The 26809-nt window shown below is 53.6% G+C and overlaps 1 protein-coding gene across 8 annotated transcripts in view; it reads left to right on the top strand.

The window, feature by feature from the left end:
- Positions 1-26809, top strand: part of CACNA2D2 (calcium voltage-gated channel auxiliary subunit alpha2delta 2) — a 208470-nt gene that overhangs the window by 117563 nt on the left and 64098 nt on the right. For all 8 annotated transcript variants that reach the window (XR_013218499.1, XR_013218503.1, XR_013218500.1 and 5 more), the window contains exon 4: positions 17419-17478. Coding sequence is in view for 1 of the 8 variants with exons in the window: in XM_077277026.1 (XP_077133141.1) it covers positions 17419-17478 (60 nt within the window). In the remaining 7 variants the exon portion in view is untranslated. The remainder of the gene's footprint in view (positions 1-17418; positions 17479-26809) is intronic.

Raw genomic sequence — 26809 nt, 5'->3', positions numbered from 1 at the left:
ACATCACTGAGAATTCCTCCTATCCATCACCAGAGATCAGCGGTGACATCACTGAGAATGCCTCCTATCCATCACCAGAGATCAGAGGTGACATCACTGAGAATGCCTCCTATCCATCACCAGAGATCAGCGGTGACATCACTGAGAATGCCTCCAATCCATCACCAGAGATCAGCGGTGACATCACTGAGAATGCCTCCAATCCATCACCAGAGATCAGCGGTGACATCACTGAGAATGCCTCCTATCCATCACCAGAGATCAGCGGTGACATCACTGAGAATGCCTCCTATCCATCACCAGAGATCAGAGGTGACATCACTGAGAATGCCTCCTATCCATCACCAGAGATCAGCGGTGACATCACTGAGAATGCCTCCTATCCATCACCAGAGATCAGAGGTGACATCACTGAGAATGTCTTCTATCCATCACCAGAGATCAGCGGTGACATCACTGAGAATGCCTCCTATCCATCACCAGAGATCAGAGGTGACAGCACTGAGAATGTCTCCTATCCATCACCAGAGATCAGCGGTGACATCACTGAGAATGCCTCCTATCCATCACTAGAGATCAGAGGTGACATCACTGAGAATGCCTCCTATCCACCACGAGAAATCAGCGGTGACATCACTGAGAATGCCTCCTATCCATCACCAGAAATCAGCGGTGACATCACTGGTTTTATTACTGATGGTCCTCACTTTCGGGGTCATGATTGTATTACAGCAGCCGTCGCTGACCTCTACTGGGACCCTCGGCCATGTTGGGGGTAGTTGTTCCGCCCTTTCTATATGAACATTACGGAGTACCCCACAGGATAGTAACAGGGCAGAGAAGACTCTCGGACGCATCGGTCAGCGTTGCGGGTCGTTGCCACCATCATGTCACCCTCTCTGCAGCAGCTCCTGGGTAATCCTGCTATCCGTCGAGGGAAGTGTCGTCTGCGCGATGTGGCAATTATGCGGCAATTAGACGTCAGTCACGTCTGACAGGAGATAATTTGTCCCTTTGTCACTTAATGAAGCCGTGAGTCATAATGTCAGTAAGAGGAGCGTGGCGCTGAGCCTCCTCCGCGCCTGCCAGATAGCGCCAATCACACCGGAGTGTCAGCTCTGTGGACGAGTCTCTGCTCTTTCATCAGTTCTTCCATGATTCTGGGAAAGCACAGTGACGCCCCAATAAACTGCGCTAAGGGTCAGCCGGGGTACATGGTGATACCCGCCGGTCAAGGGACTGGACACAGTGGCCACATTGTATGTCATCCTGCTTCGCCCCCCACACTTCTAACTACTCGGGTGCCAGGATTAGGGGTCTCTGGTGCAGCTGGATAATGGCGGGGTGACGTCTGCAGCCCACCGTGGGCAGTGTTTGTGGGTGGCCCAGCTGGTAGTGTCGACAGGTAGACGAGTGTGTGGACAGCTGGTGTAGGGCGGCTCAGGTGTCTGAGAAGACAGTGACAGGTGTTAGTCACTGGGCGCCACAGTTGGCAATGCCAGGCGATGACCTATTTGGCAAGGAAGGTGTCTACTCACTTGTGTCACATCGTCAGCTCGGAGGGTGGCGCTGCCAGGAAGGAGTGACGCTGATAATGTATAACCTGTAGTGCGGGGGCACGGCGCTGGTACACATGGAAGGACGTTGGAGGTTACTGCAGGGACGGGCACTTGTGTCTGCAGGTGGCACAAGAATAGACTCGTAGCACAGGAATTACATGTCCTTAGGGTGGCGTGACATTAGGGGGTCTGGATGGCAGCTCCTCTGTGCCATGTCACAGTGACATGATGATAGACTGTCGCTTTGCTGTGACACAGACAGATTGGCATATAGATGATACCCAACTGCCGGAGACCGGGTGCCAGCCCTGTGAAATCTTACATTGTGGTGGGGCGCACAGACTTTCTCGTTGTAGGGTGGTTCAGTCTTTGTCGTGGCTCGTGGCGCAGACTTTACGTCGTGTCGGGGCAGCGCAGACTTTGTAGTGGCGGTGCAGCTCAGACTTTACATGTTGTCGGGGAGGCGCAGACTTTACGTCGTGGCGGGGCGGCGAAGAGTTTGTAGTGGCGGTGAAGCTCAGACTTTACATCTTGTTGGGGAGGCGCAGACTTTACGTTGTGGCGGGGCGGCGAAGAGTTTGTAGTGGCGGTGCGGCGCAGACTTTGTAGTGGCTGGTGGCGCAGACTTTACGTTGTGGCGGGGCGGCGCAGACTTTCTAGTGGCGGTGCGGCTCAGACTTTACGTCGTGGCGGGGCGGCGCAGACATTACGTTGTGGCAGACTTTGTAGTGGCGGGGTGGTGCAGACTTTACGTTGTGGCTGGCGGCGCAGACTTTACGTCGTGGCGGGGCGGCGAAGAGTTTGTAGTGGCGGTGAAGCTCAGACTTTACATCTTGTTGGGGAGGCGCAGACTTTACGTTGTGGCGGGGCGGCGAAGAGTTTGTAGTGGCGGTGCGGCGCAGACTTTGTAGTGGCTGGTGGCGCAGACTTTACGTTGTGGCGGGGCGGCGCAGACTTTCTAGTGGCGGTGCGGCTCAGACTTTACGTCGTGGCGGGGCGGCGCAGACATTACGTTGTGGCAGACTTTGTAGTGGCGGGGTGGTGCAGACTTTACGTTGTGGCTGGCGGCGCAGACTTTACGTCGTGCAGAGCATGGCACTTCGCCATGATGGTTTGTGATAATGAGCGAGTGTCAGCCATAGGAAGCAGGCTTTACAATGTGTCCAAGGTGGCGCAGACCTAACAGTGTGGCAGCAGGACAAGGGCATCACGTAGACACAAGGTGGCACAGGCATTGGTGTCAGGGTGGCACGCTCCTCCGTGGCATGTCACAGTGACTTGGTACTAGACTAACACTTGTCTCTGGCACAGACAGATTGGCATGAAGACGGCCCGTCGCTGCCAGTGACCGAGGTGCCCGCCCTGCGAGCCGCGCCACATCTGATAGTTAGCGGGTTAATGATTATGGTCTTGCCACCCAGCCCGGCTTGTCTGATCTCTTTTCTTCTTGCTGCTGCCTGGATCGAAGCGGTCCGACCCCTCGGCACAATGGTGGCGGCGCGCAGTGCGATATCGATCGGGGGCTTATTTGTGTCACTGTTGCTTTTGCTCTTTTAGAATTGGAAGATAATTACAAGATCAGAGGAACTGAATGGAAACACATCGGAGCGCGGGAAGGTGAAGGGCACCGGCGGCCATTGTGTGCGGTCACGTCCTCCTATTACCGGCATGATAGGACCGGGGTGTCCATCATCTTCCTGCCGCAGTGTATACGTATATACATGGGGCGACCCCCACAATGCAGACACAGAGCGTGGCCCCCGTCTGCACCTCCAGACTGATGCATTGCTCCATGGCAGAGACTGGACACACAGGAACAAACCCTCTGCTGTAAATATGCACAGTAACCTTCCCATTTCCTGACAGCAAGCAAACATTGTAATATTAGGGGGATTTTTGGGAAGTTGCAGATGTGCCGTCATGGATGAGACCTGCGCCGTGACGTCTGCTCCTCCGCCATGCTGGGCGCCCCATCTTTCTCTTGTTTCTGTCGCTTCGCATCCTTCTGTGCTGTATCCAGATTCAGCGATGGGAGATTTTTTTTGGGAAGGAGGAAATTGTTGTAAAATCTTTCTTGACTGCAGAGAATCCTTCCCCCGGCTCTGTCCCCATCTATGACCCCATTAGTCCCGTTCCGACCTCTGTATTATAACTCTCATGGAGCGGCGGCTCTGCTGCTGGGGGTTATAATCTGCTAATAGAGGTAATTACAGGTAACCGCTCATCGCCGCCTGGTCCCCGTCCCGATCATCGCACCCCTTGTTCACCAGCTCGCCCTCCCCTCCCCCGGCCTGTGATCATGCGCCTCTGCCAGGGCCAGGAATGGGGTACTCTCAGGGCACTCTGGGTAATTGCATGCAAATTGCTGCACGCCAGCGGTAGCCGGCCTCGCTAACGGGCTGCACAGGCTGATTGCCTTTCTGACAATTTGCATAACATTAGGAGAGATTTTCTCGCTAACATTGAAGTGTTTTTTTTTTGTTAGAGGTCACCCCTGACTAATTAGGTACCCGCATCATAGCCGATTGTGTACCCTGCACGCCAGTGTGCCCCCCGTATACACAGCACATGTGTAAAATAAGCATGGAATCCAACAGCTGCAGAGATCGTCACAATGTGTCAGGCCAGAATGTTTGCTCCAGACCGGAGACAACTGTGACAAACCATCTGCTGTGAAGTGGTTAGATCAGCGCTGCTTATATGTGACTGAATGTGAACACATTGCCATTCACTGACAGCAAGCAGACACAAGACGGCGCCTAGAAAAAGGGGCGCAAATTACTGGCATTCAGAAAGAGGCGTAAGAAAAGTGAGTGATGTGTCCAGGAGCACGCACCAAATCCAGCGTAGAGTGGTCCTACCTGCCTGATGATCGGGGGGTCCTGCATGGATGATGATCGGGGTGGTACTGCCTGCCTGGATGATGATCGGGGTGGTACTGCCTGCCTGCCTGATGATCGGGGGGTCCTGCCTGGATGATGATCGGGGGGTCCTGCCTGGATGATGATCGGGGGGGGGGGGGGTCCTGCCTGCCTGGATGACGATCGGGGGGGGGTCCTGCCTGCCTGATGATCGGGGGGTTCTGCCTGGATGATGACCGGGGGGTCCTGCCTGCCTGGATGATGATCGCGGGGGTCCTGCCTGCCTGGATGATGATCAGTGGGGTCCTGCCTGCCTGATGATCGGGGAGTCCTGCCTGGATGATGATCGGGGGGGTCCTGCCTGCCTGGATGATGATCGGGGGGGTCCTGCCTGCCTGGATGATGATCGGGGGGTCCTCGCCTGCCTGGATGATGATCGGGGGGGTCCTGCCTGCCTGGATGATGATCGGAGGGGTCCTGCCTGCCTGGATGATGATCGGGGGGGTCCTGCCTGCCTGATGATCGGGGGGTTCTGCCTGGATGATGACCGGGGGGTCCTGCCTGCCTGGATGATGATCGCGGGGGTCCTGCCTGCCTGGATGATGATCGCGGGGGTCCTGCCTGCCTGATGATCGAGGAGTCCTGCCTGGATGATGATCGGGGGGGTCCTGCCTGCCTGGATGACGATCAGGGTGGGTCCTGCCTGGATGATGATGATCGGGGGGCCCTTGCCTGCCCAAGGTACGATGCCCGCCTGCCTCTGATGATCGGGGGGTGGCTCCTATGATTGGGGTCGTCCTCGCTTGGCCATCTCTCCAGGGACAGCTTTGCCTACCCCGGCTAATCAAGTTGGTCCTCACCTGCCCCCTGATAGCCTGGCCCTATGCCATACTGTACCCCAATGTCTCTGCTCCTCCTTTCCCTCTTCGAGTGTTCTGGGCATGCTCTGTGTCCTGTGCAGAGGTAATTGTACAGGGAAGGGGCGGAGGTGAGCTGTGACATATTGGGAATGGTGGATCATATAGAGATGGGCACATTGCTGCGCGAGATGCTGGTCTATCTTCCAGGTCAGTAGTCTGCCACGAGGCTCACAAATCTTTTGCCTTCGCCGCAGTGTTTCATTAGTCGTGTTGGCACGGCGTCACTCACTGATGACGTCACCCGTATGTCATGGCGCAGTGATGACGTCACCAGTATGTCATGGTGCAGTGGTGACGTCACCCGTATGTCACGGCGCAGTGGTAACGTCACCCGTATGTCACGGCGCAGTGATGACGTCACCCGTATGTCACGGCGCAGTGATGACGTCACCCGTATGTCACGGCGCAGTGATGACGTCACCAGTATGTCACGGTGCAGTGGTGACGTCACCCGTATGTCACGGCGCAGTGGTAACATCACCCGTATGTCACGATGCAGTGATGACGTCACCCGTATGTCACGGCGCAGTGATGACGTCACCCGTATGTCACGGCGCAGTGATGACGTCACTTGTATGTCATGGCGCAGTGGTGACGTCACCCGTATGTCATGGCGCAGTGATGACGTCACTTGTATGTCATGGCGCAGTGATGACGTCACCCGTATGTCATGGCGCAGTGATGACGTCACTTGTATGTCATGGCGCAGTGGTGACGTCACCCGTATGTCACGGCGCAGTGATGACGTCACCCGTATGTCATGGCGCAGTGATGGCGTCACCCGTATGTCATGGTGCAGTGATGACGTCACCCGTATGTCATGGCGCAGTGGTGACGTCACCCGTATGTCACGGCGCAGTGATGACGTCACCCGTATGTCCCGGAGCAGTGGTGACATCACCCGTATGTCACGGCGCAGTGGTGACGTCACCCGTATGTCATGGCGCAGTGATGACGTCACCCGTATGTCATGGCGCAGTGATGACGTCACTTGTATGTCATGGCGCAGTGGTGACATCACCCGTATGTCATGGCGCAGTGATGACATCACCCGTATGTCATGGCGCAGTGATGACGTCACTTGTATGTCATGGCGCAGTGGTGACATCACCCGTATGTCATGGCGCAGTGATGACGTCACCCGTATGTCATGGCGCAGTGATGACGTCACCCGTATGTCACGGCGCAGTGATGACGTCACCCGTATGTCACGGCGCAGTGATGACGTCACCCGTATGTCACGGCGCAGTGATGACGTCACCAGTATGTCACGGCGCAGTGGTAACATCACCCGTATGTCACGATGCAGTGATAACGTCACCCGTATGTCACGGCGCAGTGATGACGTCACCCGTATGTCACGGCGCAGTGATGACGTCACTTGTATGTCATGGCGCAGTGGTGACGTCACCCGTATGTCATGGCGCAGTGATGACGTCACCCGTATGTCATGGCGCAGTGATGACGTCACCCGTATGTCATGGTGCAGTGATGATTTCACTTGTATGTCACGACGCAGTGATGACATCACCCGTATGTCATGGCGCAGTGATGACGTCACCCGTATGTCATGGCGCAGTGATGACGTCACCCGTATGTCATGGCGCAGTGATGATTTCACTTGTATGTCACGACGCAGTGATGACATCACCCGTATGTCATGGCGCAGTGATGACGTCACCCGTATGTCATGGCGCAGTGATGATTTCACTTGTATGTCACGACGCAGTGATTACATCACCCGTATGTCATGGCGCAGTGATGACGTCACCCGTATGTCATGGCGCAGTGATGACGTCACCCGTATGTCATGGCGCAGTGATGATTTCACTTGTATGTCACGACGCAGTGATGACATCACCCGTATGTCACGGCGCAGTGATGACGTCACCCGTATGTCACGGCGCAGTGGTAACGTCACCCGTATGTCACGGCGCAGTGATGACGTCACCCGTATGTCACGGCGCAGTGATGACGTCACCCGTATGTCACGGCGCAGTGATGACGTCACCAGTATGTCACGGTGCAGTGGTGACGTCACCCGTATGTCACGGCGCAGTGGTAACATCACCCGTATGTCACGATGCAGTGATGACGTCACCCGTATGTCACGGCGCAGTGATGACGTCACCCGTATGTCACGGCGCAGTGATGACGTCACTTGTATGTCATGGCGCAGTGGTGACGTCACCCGTATGTCATGGCGCAGTGATGACGTCACTTGTATGTCATGGCGCAGTGATGACGTCACCCGTATGTCATGGCGCAGTGATGACGTCACTTGTATGTCATGGCGCAGTGGTGACGTCACCCGTATGTCACGGCGCAGTGATGACGTCACCCGTATGTCATGGCGCAGTGATGGCGTCACCCGTATGTCATGGTGCAGTGATGACGTCACCCGTATGTCATGGCGCAGTGGTGACGTCACCCGTATGTCACGGCGCAGTGATGACGTCACCCGTATGTCCCGGAGCAGTGGTGACATCACCCGTATGTCACGGCGCAGTGGTGACGTCACCCGTATGTCATGGCGCAGTGATGACGTCACCCGTATGTCATGGCGCAGTGATGACGTCACTTGTATGTCATGGCGCAGTGGTGACATCACCCGTATGTCATGGCGCAGTGATGACATCACCCGTATGTCATGGCGCAGTGATGACGTCACTTGTATGTCATGGCGCAGTGGTGACATCACCCGTATGTCATGGCGCAGTGATGACGTCACCCGTATGTCATGGCGCAGTGATGACGTCACCCGTATGTCACGGCGCAGTGATGACGTCACCCGTATGTCACGGCGCAGTGATGACGTCACCCGTATGTCACGGCGCAGTGGTAACATCACCCGTATGTCACGATGCAGTGATGACGTCACCCGTATGTCACGGCGCAGTGATGACGTCACCCGTATGTCACGGCGCAGTGATGACGTCACTTGTATGTCATGGCGCAGTGGTGACGTCACCCGTATGTCATGGCGCAGTGATGACGTCACCCGTATGTCATGGCGCAGTGATGACGTCACCCGTATGTCATGGTGCAGTGATGATTTCACTTGTATGTCACGACGCAGTGATGACATCACCCGTATGTCATGGCGCAGTGATGACGTCACCCGTATGTCATGGCGCAGTGATGATTTCACTTGTATGTCACGACGCAGTGATGACATCACCCGTATGTCATGGCGCAGTGATGACGTCACCCGTATGTCATGGCTCAGTGATGACGTCACTTGTATGTCATGGCGCAGTGATGACGTCACCCGTATGTCATGGCGCAGTGATGACGTCACTTGTATGTCATGGCGCAGTGGTGACGTCACCCGTATGTCACGGCGCAGTGATGACGTCACCCGTATGTCACGGCGCAGTGATGACGTCACCCGTATGTCACGGCGCAGTGATGACGTCACCCGTATGTCATGGCGCAGTGATGGCGTCACCCGTATGTCATGGCGCAGTGATGGCGTCACTTGTATGTCATGGTGCAGTGATGACGTCACTTGTATGTCATGGTGCAGTGATGACGTCACTTGTATGTCACGGCGCAGTGATGACGTCACCCGTATGTCATGGTGCAGTGATGACGTCACCCGTATGTCGTGGCGCAGTGATGGCGTCACTTGTATGTCATGGCGCAGTGATGGCGTCACTTGTATGTCATGGCGCAGTGATGGCGTCACTTGTATGTCATGGCGCAGTGATGGCGTCACTTGTATGTCATGGCGCAGTGATGGCGTCACTTGTATGTCATGGCGCAGTGATGGCGTCACTTGTATGTCATGGCGCAGTGATGGCGTCACTTGTATGTCATGGCGCAGTGATGACGTCACTTGTATGTCATGGCGCAGTGATGGCGTCACTTGTATGTCATGGCGCAGTGATGGCGTCACTTGTATGTCATGGCGCAGTGATGGCGTCACACTGGCCGGGCTACTCACACAATGCCGGGATCCCAGGCGGTAAGACATTGGTGATCCTCGCGGCAGAGATTACTGTCCCGCTCAGCGTCCGCCCGTCTCTAGTTATCATTGTAGACCACCGTGCGGGTAACAGAAGGAATCACCGCAGGTCCGACATCTGCCCCAAATGTTAACAAAAATCTGCAGAACTTTGTCACTTTAATAATAATTTTAAAAAAAAAGTCTCCAATTTTGCAGAAACTCTCTGCGCTCCGTGTCCTAGAGGTGAACGCAGCCCGGGCGCTGCTACCTGCGTGCATCTAAGGTGGAACTGGACTGAACTTGCAGTTTTGAATGTGACCTCCTACACGGGGGTCCAGGTTGTAACTACGGCAACACATGGCTCTGCAGCGGAGCTGTGGACACAAAGCAAGGCGTCTTGATCCAGAATATTGGCAGAGTTGCATTGGATGCATTGGTGCAGTAATAAAAATGTGCATAAGATCCGCACCATGAGGGCAGTGGGGCAGGAAGGCTCGCAGTGCGGCGGGAAGGTTTGCAGCGGGAAGGTTCGCAGCGCGGGGTCATCCTAGAAATTTCCCACCAGCTGGATCCTGGACGTACGGTCAGACGCGCCCCTATCCCAGTACTCCGCGTGCCCCTCGGCGTCGCCCTGTGGCGTTACGGTGGGCGTCGTACCCTCTGTTCCCATGTATCGCCCACAACCCGAGCAGCGGATGCCTGCGCAGCCCCAGTAATGACACGTACACCTTCCACCGCAGCGCGTATCTAAGCAACCATTGTAAATGCTGCAGGTAATGTGAGAAAACCTCCACCGAGACCGGAGGATCGAGGACGGCAAGACTGACTGATAACAGCGAGCAACAGCAGAGTCCTCCACAGCGTCCGCCATTAACAAGCTGACACCCTGCCTGCATGGTCGTGTGAGAGGTGGTCGCTCCGCCCTGGTGATGCATATTCGCGCACCCCTCACCCCATCCCCCCTGTGGGGGCCACCTTCCGACGTGTGCGGGGCCCGGGCCCCATGTTTGGGTTTCTGCTTCCTGAGTTTTCCTCGTGCTCTGGCAATGCCGGAGTTTAATCAGAGCTAATCAGAAAATTATGAGCCGCTGATTGCTGATTAGACTCCTAATGTTAATATAGTCAAGGAGACTCTCATCTGGGATATTTTAGGAGTCGGGTCCCTGTGGGATCCAACACGGGACAGGACACGAGGCCAAATCTCCCAAAAAGCAGGACTGGCGTTGTGGTGGCAGTGACAGGTTGTGTATGACTGTGTGATCCGAGCAATGCCCCCTCACCACCACGGACGGGCACTGATGGCTGTCACTGCCCACCTCACTGTAAGACCAAGACCCCGTGTGCCTGCACTGCCATAGATTCATCTGTCTGCTGTACCATCTGCCCCAACCGCTGTCCATAGGGGTGCCTTTAGTGCTACCCATGGAGGTGCCCATGCTGTGGCCCATGGAGGTGCCTTTAGTGCTACCCATGGAGGTGCCCATGCTGTGGCCCATGGAGGTGCCTTTAGTGCTACCCATGGAGGTGCCCATGCTGTGGCCCATGGAGGTGCCTTTAGTGCTACCCATGGAGGTGCCCATGCTGTGGGCAATGGAGGTGCCTTTAGTGCTACCCATGGAGGTGCCCATGCCTCGGCCCATGGAGGTGCCTTTAGTGCTACCCATGGAGGTGCCCATGCCTCGGCCCATGGAGGTGCCTTTAGTGCTACCCATGGAGGTGCACATGCCTCGGCCCATGGAGGTGCCTTTAGTGCTACCCATGGATGTACCCATGCCTCGGCCCATGGAGGTGCCTTTAGTGCTACCCATCGAGCTGCCCATGCCGCAGCCCATTGGGAATCCTTTAGTACTATCTATGTTGGTGCCCCTGCCCTGCCCCATGGGCGAGCCTTTAGGTGTACCCTTGAATGACATCATGCTGTAGCCCATAGAGGCCCCTTTAGTGCTACCCATGGAAATGCCCATGCAGCAGCTCTTGGGGGAGCCTTTTATGATACCCATGAATGTGCCCATACTGCAGCCGATGGGGGAGCCTTTAGTGCTACCTATGTTGGTGACCACGCCATGGCCTATGGGGGAGCCTTTAGTTATACCCATGGATGTGTCTACACTGCTGCTCATTCATGTCCCTAGACCGTTGCCGAAGGCTGTGCCCGTACAGCCACCCAGAGATGTGCCCGTACTGCTGCCCCTAGACTTGTTCTTCCTGCTTGTCATGGCTGCCCATAGAGCGCCTCCCCAGGCAGAGCTGTGTTCATACCGCTGCCCACCGCCTGCGACCAACACGGTGCCCTGGATGCGGCATTGGGCCCTCTTCTGTGCTGTGAGTTCAGTGTTTCCGATTTACCTGTTTGCACAGGAGATGATGGCGGAGGTGGACGGGGGCCGCCTGTGGGGGTGCAGGACGGGGGCCGCCTGTGGGGGTGCAGGACGGGGGCCGCCTGTGGGGGTGCAGGACGGGGGCCGCCTGTGGGGGTGCAGGACGGGGGCGGCCTGTGGGGGTGCAGGACGGGAGCCGCCTGTGGGGGTGCAGGACGGGAGCCGCCTGTGGGGGTGCAGGACGGGGGCGGCCTGTGGGGGTGCAGGACGGGGGCGGCCTGTGGGGGTGCAGGACGGGGGCCGTCGCGCTCTGGAAAGGTCTGATCCTACATCCTGAGATTAGTTTTCCTCGTTTCATCGTGACCTTTTTCCCTTTAAATAAAATCTATTGTATTAATTTTTCCATCAACGCGGCGACCGGAACACGGGAGATTGGGCTGGAAAAGGTCACATTCCGTGTAGCTGCAGAAACGCCGGCGACTTGATAGTTTGCGCCCGCGGCTGTTTGTATGATTTATTTTCTTTTTATTTATATATTTGGATTAAGAATATTATCTGCGCTGCTCCATGTACGGTCTGCAGAGCGCCGCGCACCTCCACCCCGCGCCTCCACCCCGCGCCTCCACCCCGCACCTCCACCCCGCACCTCCACCCCGCACCTCCACCCCGCGCCTCCACCCCGCACCTCCACCCCGCGCCTCCACCCCGCGCCTCCACCCCGCGCCTCCACCCCGCACCTCCACCCCGCGCCTCCACCCCGCACCTCCACCTCGCTGTGCTACGTCTGCTAACCTCTCACTGATCTCTAAATGCCTCAATACAGCCGCTGAGATGGGGGGACGCGTGACGCCCGGCCGAAGACCCACACCGACACTGCACCACAGTGTGCTACACGTAGCAGAGCTGAGCGTGATAATGTATTACATGGCCCCTGCAGTCCTATGTAACACCACTGATAACACAGCGATAACTCTCTGAGTACAGATAATGTAGTAGACGTCACCTGCAGTCCTATGTAACACCACAGATAACACAGTGATAACTCCCTGAGTACAGATAATGTAGTACATGTCACCTGCAGTCCTATGTAACACCACAGATAACAGTGATAACTCTCTGAGTACAGATAATGTAGTAGATGTCACCTGCAGTCCTATGTAACACCACAGATAACACAGTGATAACTCTGAGTACAGATAATGTAGTAGATGTCACCTGCAGTCCTATGTAACATCACAGATAACACAGTGATAACTCTCTGAGTACAGATAATGTAGTAGATATCACCTGCAGTCCTATGTAACACCACTGATAACACAGCGATAACTCTCTGAGTACAGATAATGTAGTAGACGTCACCTGCAGTCCTATGTAACATCACAGATAACACAGTGATAACTCCCTGAGTACAGATAATGTAGTACATGTCACCTGCAGTCCTATGTAACACCACAGATAACACAGTGATAACTCCCTGAGTACAGATAATGTAGTAGATGTCACCTGCAGTCCTATGTAACATCACAGATAACACAGTGATGACTCTCTGGGTACAGATAATGTAGTAGATGTCACCTGCAGTCCTATGTAACAGCACACATAACACAGTGATAACTCTCTGAGTACAGATAATGTAGTAGACGTCACCTGCAGTCCTATGTAACACCACAGATAACACAGTGATAACTCTCTGAGTACAGATAATGTAGTAGATGTCACCTGCAGTCCTATGTAACACCACAGATAACACAGTGATATCTCTCTGAGTACAGATAATGTAGTAGATGTCACCTGCAGTCCTATGTAACAGCACAGATAACACAGTGATAACTCTCTGAGTACAGATAATGTAGTAGACGTCACCTTCAGTCCTATGTAACACCACAGATAACACAGTGATCACTCTCTGAGTACAGATAATGTAGTAGATGTCACCTGCAGTCCTATGTAACAGCACAGATAACACAGTGATCACTCTCTGAGTACAGATAATGTATTAGATGTCACCTGCAGTCCTATGTAACAGCACAGATAACACAGTGATACCTCTCGGAGTACAGATACTGTAGTGAGGCCACCTGCAGTCCTATGTAACAGCACAGATAACACAGTGATACCTCTCGGAGTACAGATACTGCGGTGAGGCCACCTGCAGTCCTATGTAACACCACAGATAACACAGTGATGACTCTCTGGGTACAGATAATGTAGTAGATGTCACCTGCAGTCCTATGTAACAGCACAGATAACACAGTGATACCTCTCGGAGTACAGATACTGTAGTAGATGTCACCTGCAGTCCTATGTAACAGCACAGATAACACAGTGATACCTCTCGGAGTACAGATACTGCGGTGAGGCCACCTGCAGTCCTATGTAACGCCTCTGTACTCCTGTCTCTGGCAGTGCTGTGTATTGATAGTGGCAGTCCTGTGTGGCGGTAAGTGCTCTGGCACTGGAGGGGTTACCGCTGCCGTCAGTCACTGGCAGCTCCCGCTGTGCTCCGCCACTTATTCCGCCCACAGAATATCCGCCTTTCAGGTAAAGCTTTTACTGCACAATTATCGCATGAGCCGCGCTCGCCGACAGCCGCATCTGTGTGCAGCTCGCGGGAGGACATGGCTGGTGCCGCCTGTGCCAGGGTAACGTGTGAGGGCAGCAGAGCAGCGCCCTCCGCTGGACAGCCCGAGAATGAGGGCTTTTATACTAATCTGGTGGCTTCGCCGGCAGCTGTGATCCTGGACGTGGAGTAGTCCTCCCGCCTGAGGACTATGCTGGGAGTTGTAGTCTGGTGTCGTTATTATGTTGGTCCAGCTGTCCGTTTTCGGAGTGGGGGTCTCCGGTCGCACACGTGTCATTGGCGTTGTTTCTGCGCTCTGCTCCTCATGCTCAGTGTCTGTGAATAAATCTAGATTGCTGTTGCAGGCGGCTCGATGTGACGCTCTCACAGCTGCAGTGTCGTCACTAGTGATCAGCGCAGAGTTTCTTTGCACCCCGCACCTCCCATGATCTGCAGAACCCCCCTATCTGGGAGGCCGGTGACTGGTCATCACGAGCAAAATTCCAGAACTGCAGTGAAGACTGACACGTACACTGGCTGACAACCACTGTGGTCCAGTAATGACCGCCTGTGCTGGTTGTCACCCCTGCTCCCTGTGGGGTCGCTTACATCTCCAGGTCATACTTAGTTTTGGGGGTACTAGGCCGTTGCTGGCTCTAGGGGGCGCCTGTGGGTGTGGTGCCAGGGCATGGTGCGCTGTGCTGGTACTAGGCCGTTGCTGACTGTAGGGGGCGCCTGTGAGCGTGGTGCCGGGGCATGGTGCGCTGTGCTGGTACTAGGCCGTTGCTGACTGTAGGGGGCGCCTGTGGGTGTAGTGCCGGGGCATGGTGCGCTGTGCTGGTACTAGGCCGTTGCTGGCTCTAGGGGGCGCCTGTGGGTGTGGTGCCAGGGCATGGTGCGCTGTGCTGGTACTAGGCCGTTGCTGACTGTAGGGGGCGCCTGTGGATGTAGTGCCGGGGCATGGTGCGCTGTGCTGGTACTAGGCCGTTGCTGACTGTAGGGGGCGCCTGTGGATGTAGTGCCGGGGCATGGTGCGCTGTGCTGGTACTAGGCCGTTGCTGACTGTAGGGGGCGCCTGTGGATGTAGTGCCTGGGCATGGTGCGCTGTGCTGGTACTAGGCCGTTGCTGACTGTAGGGGGCGCCTGTGGATGTGGTGCCTGGGCATGGTGCGCTGTGCTAGTACTAGGCCGTTGCTGGCTCTAGGGGGCGCCTGTGAGCGTGGTGCCGGGGCATGGTGCGCTGTGCTGGTACTAGGCCATTGCTGACTGTAGGGGGCGCCTGTGGGTGTGGTGCCGGGGCATGGTGCGCTGTGCTGGTACTAGGCCGTTGCTGACTCTAGGGGGCGCCTGTGGGTGTGGTGCCGGGGCATGGTGCGCTGTGCTGGTACTAGGCCGTTGCTGACTCTAGGGGGCGCCTGTGGGTGTGGTGCCGGGGCATGGTGCGCTGTGCTGGTACTAGGCCGTTGTTGACTCTAGGGGGCGCCTGTGGGTGTGGTGCCGGAGCATGGTGCGCTGTGCTGGTACTAGGCCGTTGCTGGCTCTAGGGGGCGCCTGTGGGTGTGGTGCCGGGGCATGGTGCGCTGTGCTGGTACTAGGCCGTTGCTGGCTCTAGGGGGCGCCTGTGAGCGTGGTGCCGGGGCATGGTGCGCTGTGCTGGTACTAGGCTGTTGCTGGCTCTAGGGGGCGCCTGTGGGTGTGGTGCCGGGGCATGGCGCGCTGTGCTGGTACTAGGTTGTTGCTGACTCTAGGGGGCGCCTGTGGGTGTAGTACCGGGGCATGGCGCGCTGTGCTGGTACTAGGCCGTTGCCGACTCTAGGGGGCGCCTGTGGGTGTGGTGCCTGGGCATGGTGCGCTGTGCTGGTACTAGGCCGTTGCTGGCTCTAGGGGGCGCCTGTGAGCGTGGTGCCGGGGCATGGTGCGCTGTGCTGGTACTAGGCTGTTGCTGGCTCTAGGGGGCGCCTGTGGGTGTGGTGCCGGGGCATGGCGCGCTGTGCTGGTACTAGGTTGTTGCTGACTCTAGGGGGCGCCTGTGGGTGTAGTACCGGGGCATGGCGCGCTGTGCTGGTACTAGGCCGTTGCCGACTCTAGGGGGCGCCTGTGGGTGTGGTGCCTGGGCATGGTGCGCTGTGCTGGTACTAGGCCGTTGCTGGCTCTAGGGGGCGCCTGTGGATGTGGTGCCGGGGCATGGTGCGCTGTGCTGGTACTAGGCCGTTGCTGGCTCTAGGGGGCGCCTGTGGGTGTGGTGCCGGGGCATGGTGCGCTGTGCTGGTACTAGGCCGTTGCTGACTGTAGTGGGCGCCTGTGGGTGTGGTGCCGGGGCATGGTGCGCTGTGCTGGTACTAGGCCCTTGCTGACTCTAGGGGGCGCCTGTGGGCGTGGTGCCGGGGCATGGTGCGCTGTGCTGGTACTAGGCCGTTGCTGACTCTAGGGGGCGCCTGTGGGTGTAGTGCCGGGGCATGGTGCGCTGTGCTGGTACTAGGCCGTTGCTGACTGTAGTGGGCGCCTGTGGGTGTGGTGCCGGGGCATGGTGCGCTGTGCTGGTACTAGGCTGTTGCTGACTCTAGGGGGCACCTGTGGGTGTAGTGCCGGGGCATGGCGCGCTGTGCTGGTACTAGGCCGTTGCTGACTCTAGGGGGCGCCTGTGGGTGTGGTGCCTGGGCATGGTGCGCTGTGCTGGTACTAGGCCGTTGCTGACTCTAGGGGGCGCCTGTGGGTGTAGTGCCGGGGCATGGTGCGCTGTGCTGGTACTAGGCCGTTGCTGACTCTAGGGGGCGCCTGTGGGTGTAGTGCCGGGGCATGGTGCCCTGTGCTGGTACTAGGCCATTGCTGACTGTAGGGGGCACCTGTGGGTGTGGTGCCGGGGCATGGCGCGCTGTGCTGGTACTAGGCCATTGCTGACTGTAGGGGGCACCTGTGGGTGTGGTGCCGGGGCATGGTGCGCTGTGCTGGTACTAGGCCGTTGCTGGCTCTAGGGGGCGCCTGTGAGCGTTGTGCCGGGGCATGGTGCACTGTGCTGGTACTAGGCTGTTGCTGGCTCTAGGGGGCGCCTGTGGGTGTAGTGCCGGGGCATGGTGCGCTGTGCTGGTACTAGGCCGTTGCTGGCTCTAGGGGGCGCCTGTGGGTGTGGTGCCGGGGCATGGTGCGCTGTGCTGGTACTAGGCTGTTGCTGACTTTAGGGGGCGCCTGTGGGTGTGGTGCCGGGGCATGGTGCGCTGTGCTGATGACCTCTTGTGGCTCTTGTCTTGCAGAGGTTGGCGCGCGCTGCGGAGGAGTTCCAGAGGAGTCACCGCTGGCAGGATAACATCAGGGTGAGTGCAGTGCCCGGCCCCCGGGGGTTCACCTTCAGAACCCACAGTTGTCTCCTCACCCGCTCAGCCGTCTGTACGCCGTCACATGATCCCATCATCTGGTTCGGGGTCTGATGTGGGACCCCCACTGCGCTCAGATCTACCTCCCCTCTCCTGCTGTCCTTCTGTGGAGCTGCTCTGTGATCCGACCCTTCATTCTTCTCCATTACCACAGGTCATATCCTGTCTTGTTTTCTTCCTCTTCGTACTTTCTTTTTTCTTCAACTTTCTCTTCTTCCTTTTTTCCCTCTTCTCTTTTCCTTTCCTTATTTTCCTGCTTCTTCTCATTTATTCCCCTTCTATTTTCTAATATATTATTTAATCTTTTACTTCCTTTTATTTCTAAAGCTAAAATTATTTCCTCTTTTTCATCTTTACAAATTCTTTTCATTTTTCTATTTCCTTTTCCACCTTTTTTTTCCATCTTATTTTTTTACCTACTTTTTCTTCTCCTTTTTCCTGTTTTACAGCTCCTTCATTGTTTTTTGCTCCTACTTCGTATTTTATGATTTTTCTCCCCCTTCCTTCTCTTCATCTTTTATCCCTCTTTCCTTCTTCTTCTTTACCTTCTCCTTTTTCATGTTCCTCCACTTTTTTCTTCTTCACTTTTTCATTTCTCTTCCTTTTCTTCTTTCTTGCCCCCTTTTCTTTCACTCATTTCATTTCCCTCCATTACCCTCTTGTCCATTTTCTCTTCCTTTTCTGTTTTCATTTTCTTCTTATACCTTCTTCCTGCTTTTCTTCCCATCTTCCTTTTTTACCCATCTCTTCTCGCTTTCTTTCTCTTCACTTTTTCTTTCTCTTCTTATCCTTCCTTTTTTTTCTTCATCTGTTACATTTTCCTCTACCCTCTTCTATTTCTTTTTAATTTTCTTCCTTTCTTACCTTTTTTTGTCTTTTTATTCCTTTTGTTCTTCTCCTTTATTTCCTCTGTATCTTTTCTTTTACTTCTTCCTTCACTTCTTCTTCTGTTACCTTTTCCTCTTCCCTCCTCCTTTCTTACCTTCTCCCCTTCCCTCTTTTTTTTCTCTTCTTCTCCTTTCTTATTTTCTTGCTCTGTATTTTTTCTTCTTCCTTCCCCTCTTCCTTCATCTCTTCCTTCCCCTCTTCCTTCCCCTCTTCCTTCCCCTCTTCCTTCCCCTCTTCCTTCATCTCTTCCTTCCCCTCTTCCTTCCCCTCTTCCTTCCCCTCTTCCTTCCCCTCTTCCTTCCCCTCTTCCTTCCCCTCTTCCTTCCCCTCTTCCTTCCCCTCTTCCTTCCCCTCTTCCTTCCCCTCTTCCTTCCCCTCTTCCTTCCCCTCTTCCTTCCCCTCTTCCTTCCCCTCTTCCTTCCCTCTCTTCCTCCTCCCTCTTCCATGTCCTCTTCCTTCCCCTCTTCCTTCCCTCTCTTCCTCCTCCCTCTTCCATGTCCTCTTCCTTCTCTTTTTTCACTTCTTCGTTCCCCACTAACTTCCTTTCCCCTCTTTCTTACCCTCTTCCTCACCCTCTTTCTTGTCTTCTCCCTCTACCTTGTCCTCTTCTTTCCCTTCTTCCTTGCCCACTTCCTTGTCCTTTTCCTTGTCCTCCTTTTTCCTGTTTTACCTCTCCTTCATTGTTTTCTGCTCCTACTTCCTATTTTACGATTTTTTTTCTCCTTTCCCTTCTTTTCATCTTTTATCCCCCTCTCCTTCCTCTTCTTTACCTTCTTTCATGTTCCTCCACTTTTTGTTTTCTTCTCCACTTTTTCCTTTCTCTTCCTTTTCTTCTTTCTTGCCTCCCTTTTCTTTCACTCATTTCATTTTCCTCCATTACCCTCTTGTACATTTTCACTTGTTTTCTGTTTTCATTGTCTTCTTTTACCTTCTTTTTGCTTTTACTTTTTTCCCTCTTTCCTTCTCATCTCCCTTTCTTACCTGTATCTTCTCCTTTTCATTCCCTTCTTTACTTTTGGTTTCTTTTCTTCTCCTTCCTTCTTGTCTTCATCTGTTACATTTTCCTCTACCTTCTTCTATTTCTTTTGAATTCTCTTTGTTCTTACCTTTTTTGTCTTTCCTTTTATTCCTATTGTTCTTCTCTTTTATTTCGTCTGTACATTTTCCTTTACTACTTCTTCCTTCACTTCTCTCTGTTACCTTTTCCTTCCCCTCCCTCCTCTATTGTTCCCTTTTCTTCCTTTCTTACCTTCTTCTCTTCTCTTTTTTCTCTTGTTCTTCTCCTTCCTTACTTTTTTCTTCTTCCCTCTTCCTTGCCTTCCTCCCTCCCTTCTTCTTTCCCCTCTTCTTTGTCATCTTCCTTCTCTTCTTTCCCTTTTTCCTTTCCATCTTCCTTTCCCTCTTTCTTGTCCCTCTTCCTTCCCCTCTTCCTCACCCTCTTCCTTCCCGTCTTCTTTCCCCGTCATTCTTGTCCTCTTTTTTGTTTTCTTCCCCCTCTTCCTTTCCCCTCTTCCTTGTCCTCTTCTTTCCCCTTTTCCTTTTCTCCTCTTCCTTCTCTTCTTTCCCTTCTTCCTTACCCTCTTCTTTCCCCGACATTCTTGTCCTCTTCCTTTTCCCTCTTCCTTCCCCCTTTTCTCTTTTCCTTGTCATTTCTTCCTTTCCCCTCTTCCTTCTCTTCCTTTCCCTTCTTCCTTTCTCCTCTTCCTTTCCCCTCTTCCTTGTCCTCTTCTCCTTCCCCTTGTCCTTCTCCTCTTCCTTTTCCCCTCTTTTTCCCCTCTTTCTTTTCCCCTCTTCCTTGTCCTTTTCCTTCCCCTTTTCCTTCCCCTCTTCCTTCCCCTTTTCCTTCCCCTTTTCCTTCCCCTTTTCCTTCCCCTTTTCCTTCCCCTTTTCCTTCCCCTTTTCCTTCCCCTTTTCCTTCCCCTTTTCCTTCCCCTTTTCCTTCCCCTTTTCCTCCTCCTCTTCCTTTCCCTCTTCTTTCCCCGTCATTCTTGTCCTCTTCCTTTTCCCTCTTCCTTGTCTTGTTTCCCCTCTTCCTGCTTTCCTTTTCCCTCTTCCTTGTCCTCTTTTTTTCCCCTCTTCCTTCCTTCCCTTGTCCCCTCTTCCTTTCCCCTCTTCTTTCCCCTTTTCTCTCTCCTCTTCCTTTGTCCCCTCTCTTCCTTTGTCCCCTCTCTTCCTTTGTGCCCTCTCCTCCTTTGTCCCCTCTCTTCCTTCTTCTCCCTTCTCTTCCTTCTTCTCCCTTCTCTTCCTTCTTCTCCCTTCTCTTCCTTCTCTTCCCTTCTCTTCCTTCTCCTCCCTTCTCTTCCTTCTTCTCCCTTCTCTTCCTTCTTCTCCATTCTCTTCCTTCTTCTCCATTCTCTTCCTTCTTCTCCCTTCTCTTCCTTCGTCTCCCTTCTCTTCCTTCTTCTCCCTTCTCTTTCTTCTCCTCCCTCCTCTTCCTTCTTCTCCTTTCTCTCCCTTCTCCCCCCTTCTCTTCCTTCTTCTCCCTTCTCTCCCTTCTCCCCCCTTCTCTTCCTTCGTCTCCCTTCTCTTCCTTCTCCTCCCTTCTCTTCCTTCTTCTCCCTTCTCTTCCTTTTTCTCCCTTCTCTTCCTTGTTCTCCCTTCTCTTCCTTCTTCTCCCTTCTCTTCCTTCTTCTCCCTTCTCTTCCTTCTTCTCCCTTCTCTTCCTTCTTCTCCCTTCTCTTCCTTCTCCTCCCTCCTCTTCCTTCTTCTCCCTTCTCTTCCTTTTTCTCCCTTCTCTTCCTTGTTCTCCCTTCTCTTCCTTCTTCTCCCTTCTCTTCCTTCTTCTCCCTTCTCTTCCTTCTTCTCCCTTCTCTTCCTTCTTCTCCCTTCTCTCCCTTCTTCTCCCTTCTCTTCCTTCTTCTCCCTTCTCTTCCTTCTTCTCCCCTCTTTCTTCTCCTCCCTCCTCTTCCTTCTTCTCCCTTCTCTTCCTTCTTCTCCCTTCTCTTCCTTCTTCTCCCTTCTCTTCCTTCTTCTCCCTTCTCTTCCTTCTCCCCCCTTTTCTTCCTTCTTCTCCTTTCTCTTCCTTCTCCCCCCTTTTCTTCCTTCTTCTCCTTTCTCTTCCTTCTCCCCCCCTCTCTTCCTTTGTCCCCTCTCCTCCTTTGTCCCCTCTCTTCCTTCTCCCCCCTTCTCTTCCTTCTTCTCCCTTCTCTTCCTTCTCCCCCCTTTTCTTCCTTCTTCTCCTTTCTCTTCCTTCTCCCCCCTTCTCTTCCTTTTTCTCCCTTCTCTTCCTTCTCCCTTCTCTTCCTTCTTCTCCCCTCTCTTTCTTCTCCTCCCTCCTCTTCCTTCTTCTCCCTTCTCTTCCTTCTTCTCCCTTCTCCCCCCTTTTCTTCCTTCTTCTCCTTTCTCTTCCTTCTCCCCCCTTTTCTTCCTTCTTCTCCTTTCTCTTCCTTCTCCCCCCCTCTCTTCCTTTGTCCCCTCTCCTCCTTTGTCCCCTCTCTTCCTTCTTCTCCCTTCTCTTCCTTCTCCCCCCTTCTCTTCCTTCTTCTCCCTTCTCTTCCTTCTCCCCCCTTTTCTTCCTTCTTCTCCTTTCTCTTCCTTCTCCCCCCTTCTCTTCCTTTTTCTCCCTTCTCTTCCTTCTCCCTTCTCTTCCTTCTCCCTTCTCTTCCTTCTCCCTTCTCTTCCTTCTTCTCCCTTCTCTTCCTTTTTCTTCCTTCTATTCCTTCTTCTCCCTTCTCTTCCTTCTCCCTTCTCTTCCTTCTTCTCCCTTCTCTTCCTTCTTCTCCCTTCTCTTCCTTCTTCTCCCTTCTCTTCCTTCTTCTCCCTTCTCTTCCTTCTTCTCCCTTCTCTTCCTTCTTCTCCCTTCTCTTCCTTCTTCTCCCTTCTCTTCCTTCTCCCCCCTTTTCTTCCTTCTTCTTCCTTCTCTTCCTTTTTCTCCCTTCTCTTCCTTCTCCCTTCTCTTCCTTCTCCCTTCTCTTCCTTCTTCTCCCTTCTCTTCCTTCTTCTCCCTTCTCTTTCTTCTCCTCCCTCCTCTTCCTTCTTCTCCTTTCTCTCCCTTCTCCCCCCTTCTCTTCCTTCTTCTCCCTTCTCTCCCTTCTCCCCCCTTCTCTTCCTTCTTCTCCCTTCTCTTCCTTCTCCCCCCTTTTCTTCCTTCTTCTTCCTTCTCTTCCTTTTTCTCCCTTCTCTTCCTTCTCCCTTCTCTTCCTTCTCCCTTCTCTTCCTTCTCCCTTCTCTTCCTTCTTCTCCCTTCTCCTCTTTCCTCTCTTTATTCCTTGGCTTTATTCTCCTTTCATCCCTCTGCTCTCCCAGCTTCTGTCTGATCTGATGAAGGTGAATGAGGTAATTTGGATCAGATTGTCATTGCCCGGTGTCAGCTCTCAGACATAGAAGCAGGAGGTGAGGGGGGCTGCGGCTGTGGAGGGTCCGCCATCACCGGAGACTGGAGGGAGGAGAGGAGGAAAGGAAATCTTCAGCCTCTGCTGCGGCCAGCATGCCTCGGTCAGAGAGCTGGATTCTCATCCACGCCTGTCACCGGTACACATGTATGCGGGAAGATGGCAGCCGGGACATGGAGGGAACGGTGGGGTCTCAGGGGCGATATCGTCTCACATTATAAATCCCATATTTTTTATGGCACATGTAATGGTGACTCGGCAGCGATGTTCCACATTTGATTTCAGACGTGACGTTTTTTATAATTTTACATTAACCCTCTTATTTTGGGAAGCTTGGTTGTGTGGCCTCCAGGCTGAGTGTCTGTCGCCCCCCGAGCTGCTACGCGGCTCCTTTTCCCCGGTCTCCGGGGTTATCCATGTTTTCTTGTTCCTGCATTAATCTCACATGTACTTGCACGTTCCCGGACTCCGAGCCTGCTCTGTATCCCTGCGCTTGGAGCAGCCGCACCCATCCAGCCATTGCGGGGTCCGCACTCAGCCTATGTGGGACGATGGCTGGGACTGATAAATCTCCGCTAATTAGTGACCCTCCCAGTAACGAGGATCGATCTGCCAATGTGCTGTCCACACACCAGTATAAAGTGCTGGATAAGTGAGCGGAGCACAAAGGGCCTCACTGGCAGACCCCGCTACCCGGCCAGACCCCAATATCCGGGATTAAAGGGCTGGTACCACAATATTATTCTATGACGCTCGGGATCTGCACGACTATTACTGATATCCAGTACAAGCCCATGGTCGGGTTTAATTCTTGTACCTTAGCTGAGCATAGTAGAGCTGAGCAGAGCTAAATTTAGTAGAGCAGAGCTGAGCAAAGATAAGCAAATCTGAGCAGAGCATAGTAGAGCTGAGCATAGTAGAGTAGAGCAGAAGAGCAGAGCTGAGAAAAGCATTGTAGAGCTGAGCATAGTTGAGCTGAGAAGAGCATAGTACAAGAGGGCATAATTTAGCAGAGCATAGTAGTGCAGAGCTGAGCTGAGCTTAGTAGAGCTGAGCATAGCAGATTATACCAGAGCATAGTAGAGCTGAGCATAGTAGAGCAGAGCTGAGCATAGCAGAGCATAGTAGAGCATACCAGAGCTGAGTATAGCAGAGCTGAGCATAGCAGAGCATAGTAGAGCAGAGCTGAGCTTAGTAGAGCTGAGCATAGCAGATTATACCAGAGCTGAGCTGAGCATAGTAGGGCAGAAGTGAGCATAGTAGAGCAGTGCAGAGCATAGTAGAGCTGAGCTGAGTATAGTAGAGCATAGCAGAGCATAGTAGAGCAGAGCTGAGAATAGTAGTGCTGAGCTGAGCTTAGTAGAGCAGAGCATAGCAGATTATACCAGAGCTGAGCATAGTAGTGCTGAGCTGAGCAGAGCATAGCAGATTATACCAGAGCTGAGCATAGTAGTGCTGAGCTGAGCAGAGCATAGCAGATTATACCAGAGCTGAGCAGAGCATAGTAGAGCAGAGCAGAGCTGAGCTGAGCATAGTAGAGCAGAGCTGAGCATAGTAGAGCAGAGCTGAGCAGAACATAGTAGAGCATAGTAGAGTAGAGCAGAGCTGAGCAGAGCATAGTAGAGTAGAGCTGAGCATAGTAGAGCTGAGCATAGTAGAGCTGAGCATAGTAGAGCAGAGCTGAGCATAGTAGAGCAGAGCATAGTAGAGTAGAGCAGAGCATAGTAGAGTAGAGCAGAGCATAGTAGAGCTGAGCCGAGTATAGTAGAGCATAGTAGAGCATAGCAGAGCATAGTAGTGCTGAGCTGAGCTTAGTAGAGCAGAGCATAGCAGATTATACCAGAGCTGAGCATAGTAGAGCAGAGCTGAGCATAGTAGTGCTGAGCTGAGCTTAGTAGAGCAGAGCATAGCAGATTATACCAGAGCTGAGCATAGCAGAGCATAGTAGAGCTGAGCATAGTAGAGCAGAGCATAGTAGAGCAGAGCTGAGCTTTAACCCGGCTGCTGTCCGATGTTCCTTAGACAGGGTCATTAGTGCCTCTGTGCACAATCGGCAGCATTAGAAGTACTGGAGAACAGATCTATTGGTAATGGGGGGTGACGTAAGCCCGGGGTGGGGGCTTCATTAGGGGGCGATGGCAGAAAATCAGTGCAGATGTAGAAATGGACTGTAATGGCCAAATGATTAATCCTGCGTGTACAGAAAACGTTGTGATTTGGGAATAACCCTGTAGGCGCCCTGGATGCCGATCTAAGGATCTCTAACCAGGGAGCTGCTGTGACTTGTAGTGCTCCCATCACCTGCCTCACCATTTATTATACTCCAGTCACACCCAGAGCTGCATTCATCACGCTGCTAGCAGGGATCCATCAGTACTGTGCTGAGCTGCCATGTCTCTGCATGTGTCTCCACATGGGGCCGCTGCGCTGGGGAAATGCTGCCCGCACTGCTACTTCTTGTACCCCCTGTCCAGTCACTGAAGAGGAGCACGCAGAGGTGTGAAGTCATTCAGCATGCTGGCTAGCAGAATTGCGAATGCAGCTCCGGATGTGTCTTTAATTTATATTACTGGCTGTTCTGGGGTCCTAACTTTTATTTGTGCTGGGACTTGTAGTTCCACAACAGTTAAAAATGAAGCCATTTAAGGAAATAAAAAGCCAAATGTTAATTCCGTCATTGGCTGCCCAGGATGCCATGACATGAGCCCCCCTTGCCCGGCCTTGGCTGTGTAGGGCACAGTTAGAGCCGTGATTTCATGGCTTGGCAGCCGCCGTGCCCTCCCTCTCCTCCTCTGATTGAGGCTCCATCCAGATGTCCTGTGCCCCCGCCTCCGCCGATCATCATGCAGATCCTGCCAGCCCCGGCCTGTGATTTCTCATTGCCCAGTGCAGACAGATGGCCGAGAGGTGTAATGTGCCACAGACAGAGCCGCATCCTCGCCTCCCGCCTGCCCCTCGCTCTGATTACAGCCCCCTGCATGGCTGCTCACTGATTGCTTCAAGGTTGTTAGGAAGGGACAGAGCGCAGTCTCCTGCCCCAGATCACTCCTGTGCTCCGCAGGGAGCACGCGGGGATCCTAGGTAAACGGCCGCCGCCTGTGCCTCATCCATACGGACCCAGCGGTAATCGCCCATTTTCACAGACGCGGATCATTCTCCTCCTGTCAGTCCCGTCCTCCAGGAAGACGCTGCTGCTTTCCATCTTAAGTCGCCAAAGGAACGTTTCATTTTAATGACTGCGGCGTAACTGTGCTCTGCGCGACGGCAGAGAGCGATCCGACACCGCCGCCCTGTTAACTCTGCGACACTGCACTCATCATTACTCTGCCTCCATTGTAAAATCTTCAAAAACTACGTACGTGTAACGGCGGGCGCTGCCGGGTATATCTGTATATGACAAGGTGCAGCTATGTAAAGTTACTATTTCCTGTGTTTATTATTACAATTACATCTCTACATTTTCTCCTCTCCGCTGTGACGTGGACGTCCAATTGTAACACCAGATCCTTGTGCTGCTTACTGCTATTATACTACATTATACAGCTCAGATCGCAATCTGCATAGACCTGATGATATATGATGGACATAAACCTGTCTGCAGCCACCACTAGGGGGAGCTCCCTGTATACAGAGATACATGATAAGATCCTGTCTGCAGCCACCACTAGGGGGAGCTCCCTGTATACAGAGATACATGATAAGATTCTGTCTGCAGCCACCACTAGGGGGAGCTCCCTGTATACAGAGATACATGATAAGATCCTGTCTGCAGCCACCACTAGGGGGAGCTCCCTGTATACAGAGATACATGATAAGATCCTGTCTGCAGCCACCACTAGGGGGAGCTCCCTGTATACAGAGATACATGATAAGATCCTGTCTGCAGCCACCACTAGGGGGAGCTCCCTGTATACAGAGATACATGATAAGATCCTGTCTGCAGCCACCACTAGGGGGAGCTCCCTGTATACAGAGATACATGATAAGATCCTGTCTGCAGCCACCACTAGGGGGAGCTCCCTGTATACAGAGATACATGATAAGATTCTGTC

This window comes from Ranitomeya variabilis, chromosome 8 (assembly GCF_051348905.1).
Source record: "Ranitomeya variabilis isolate aRanVar5 chromosome 8, aRanVar5.hap1, whole genome shotgun sequence".
Taxonomy (NCBI): Eukaryota; Metazoa; Chordata; class Amphibia; order Anura; family Dendrobatidae; genus Ranitomeya; species Ranitomeya variabilis.
Note: the sequence above shows the minus strand (reverse complement) of the source record. Positions and strands in the feature narration are given on the sequence as shown.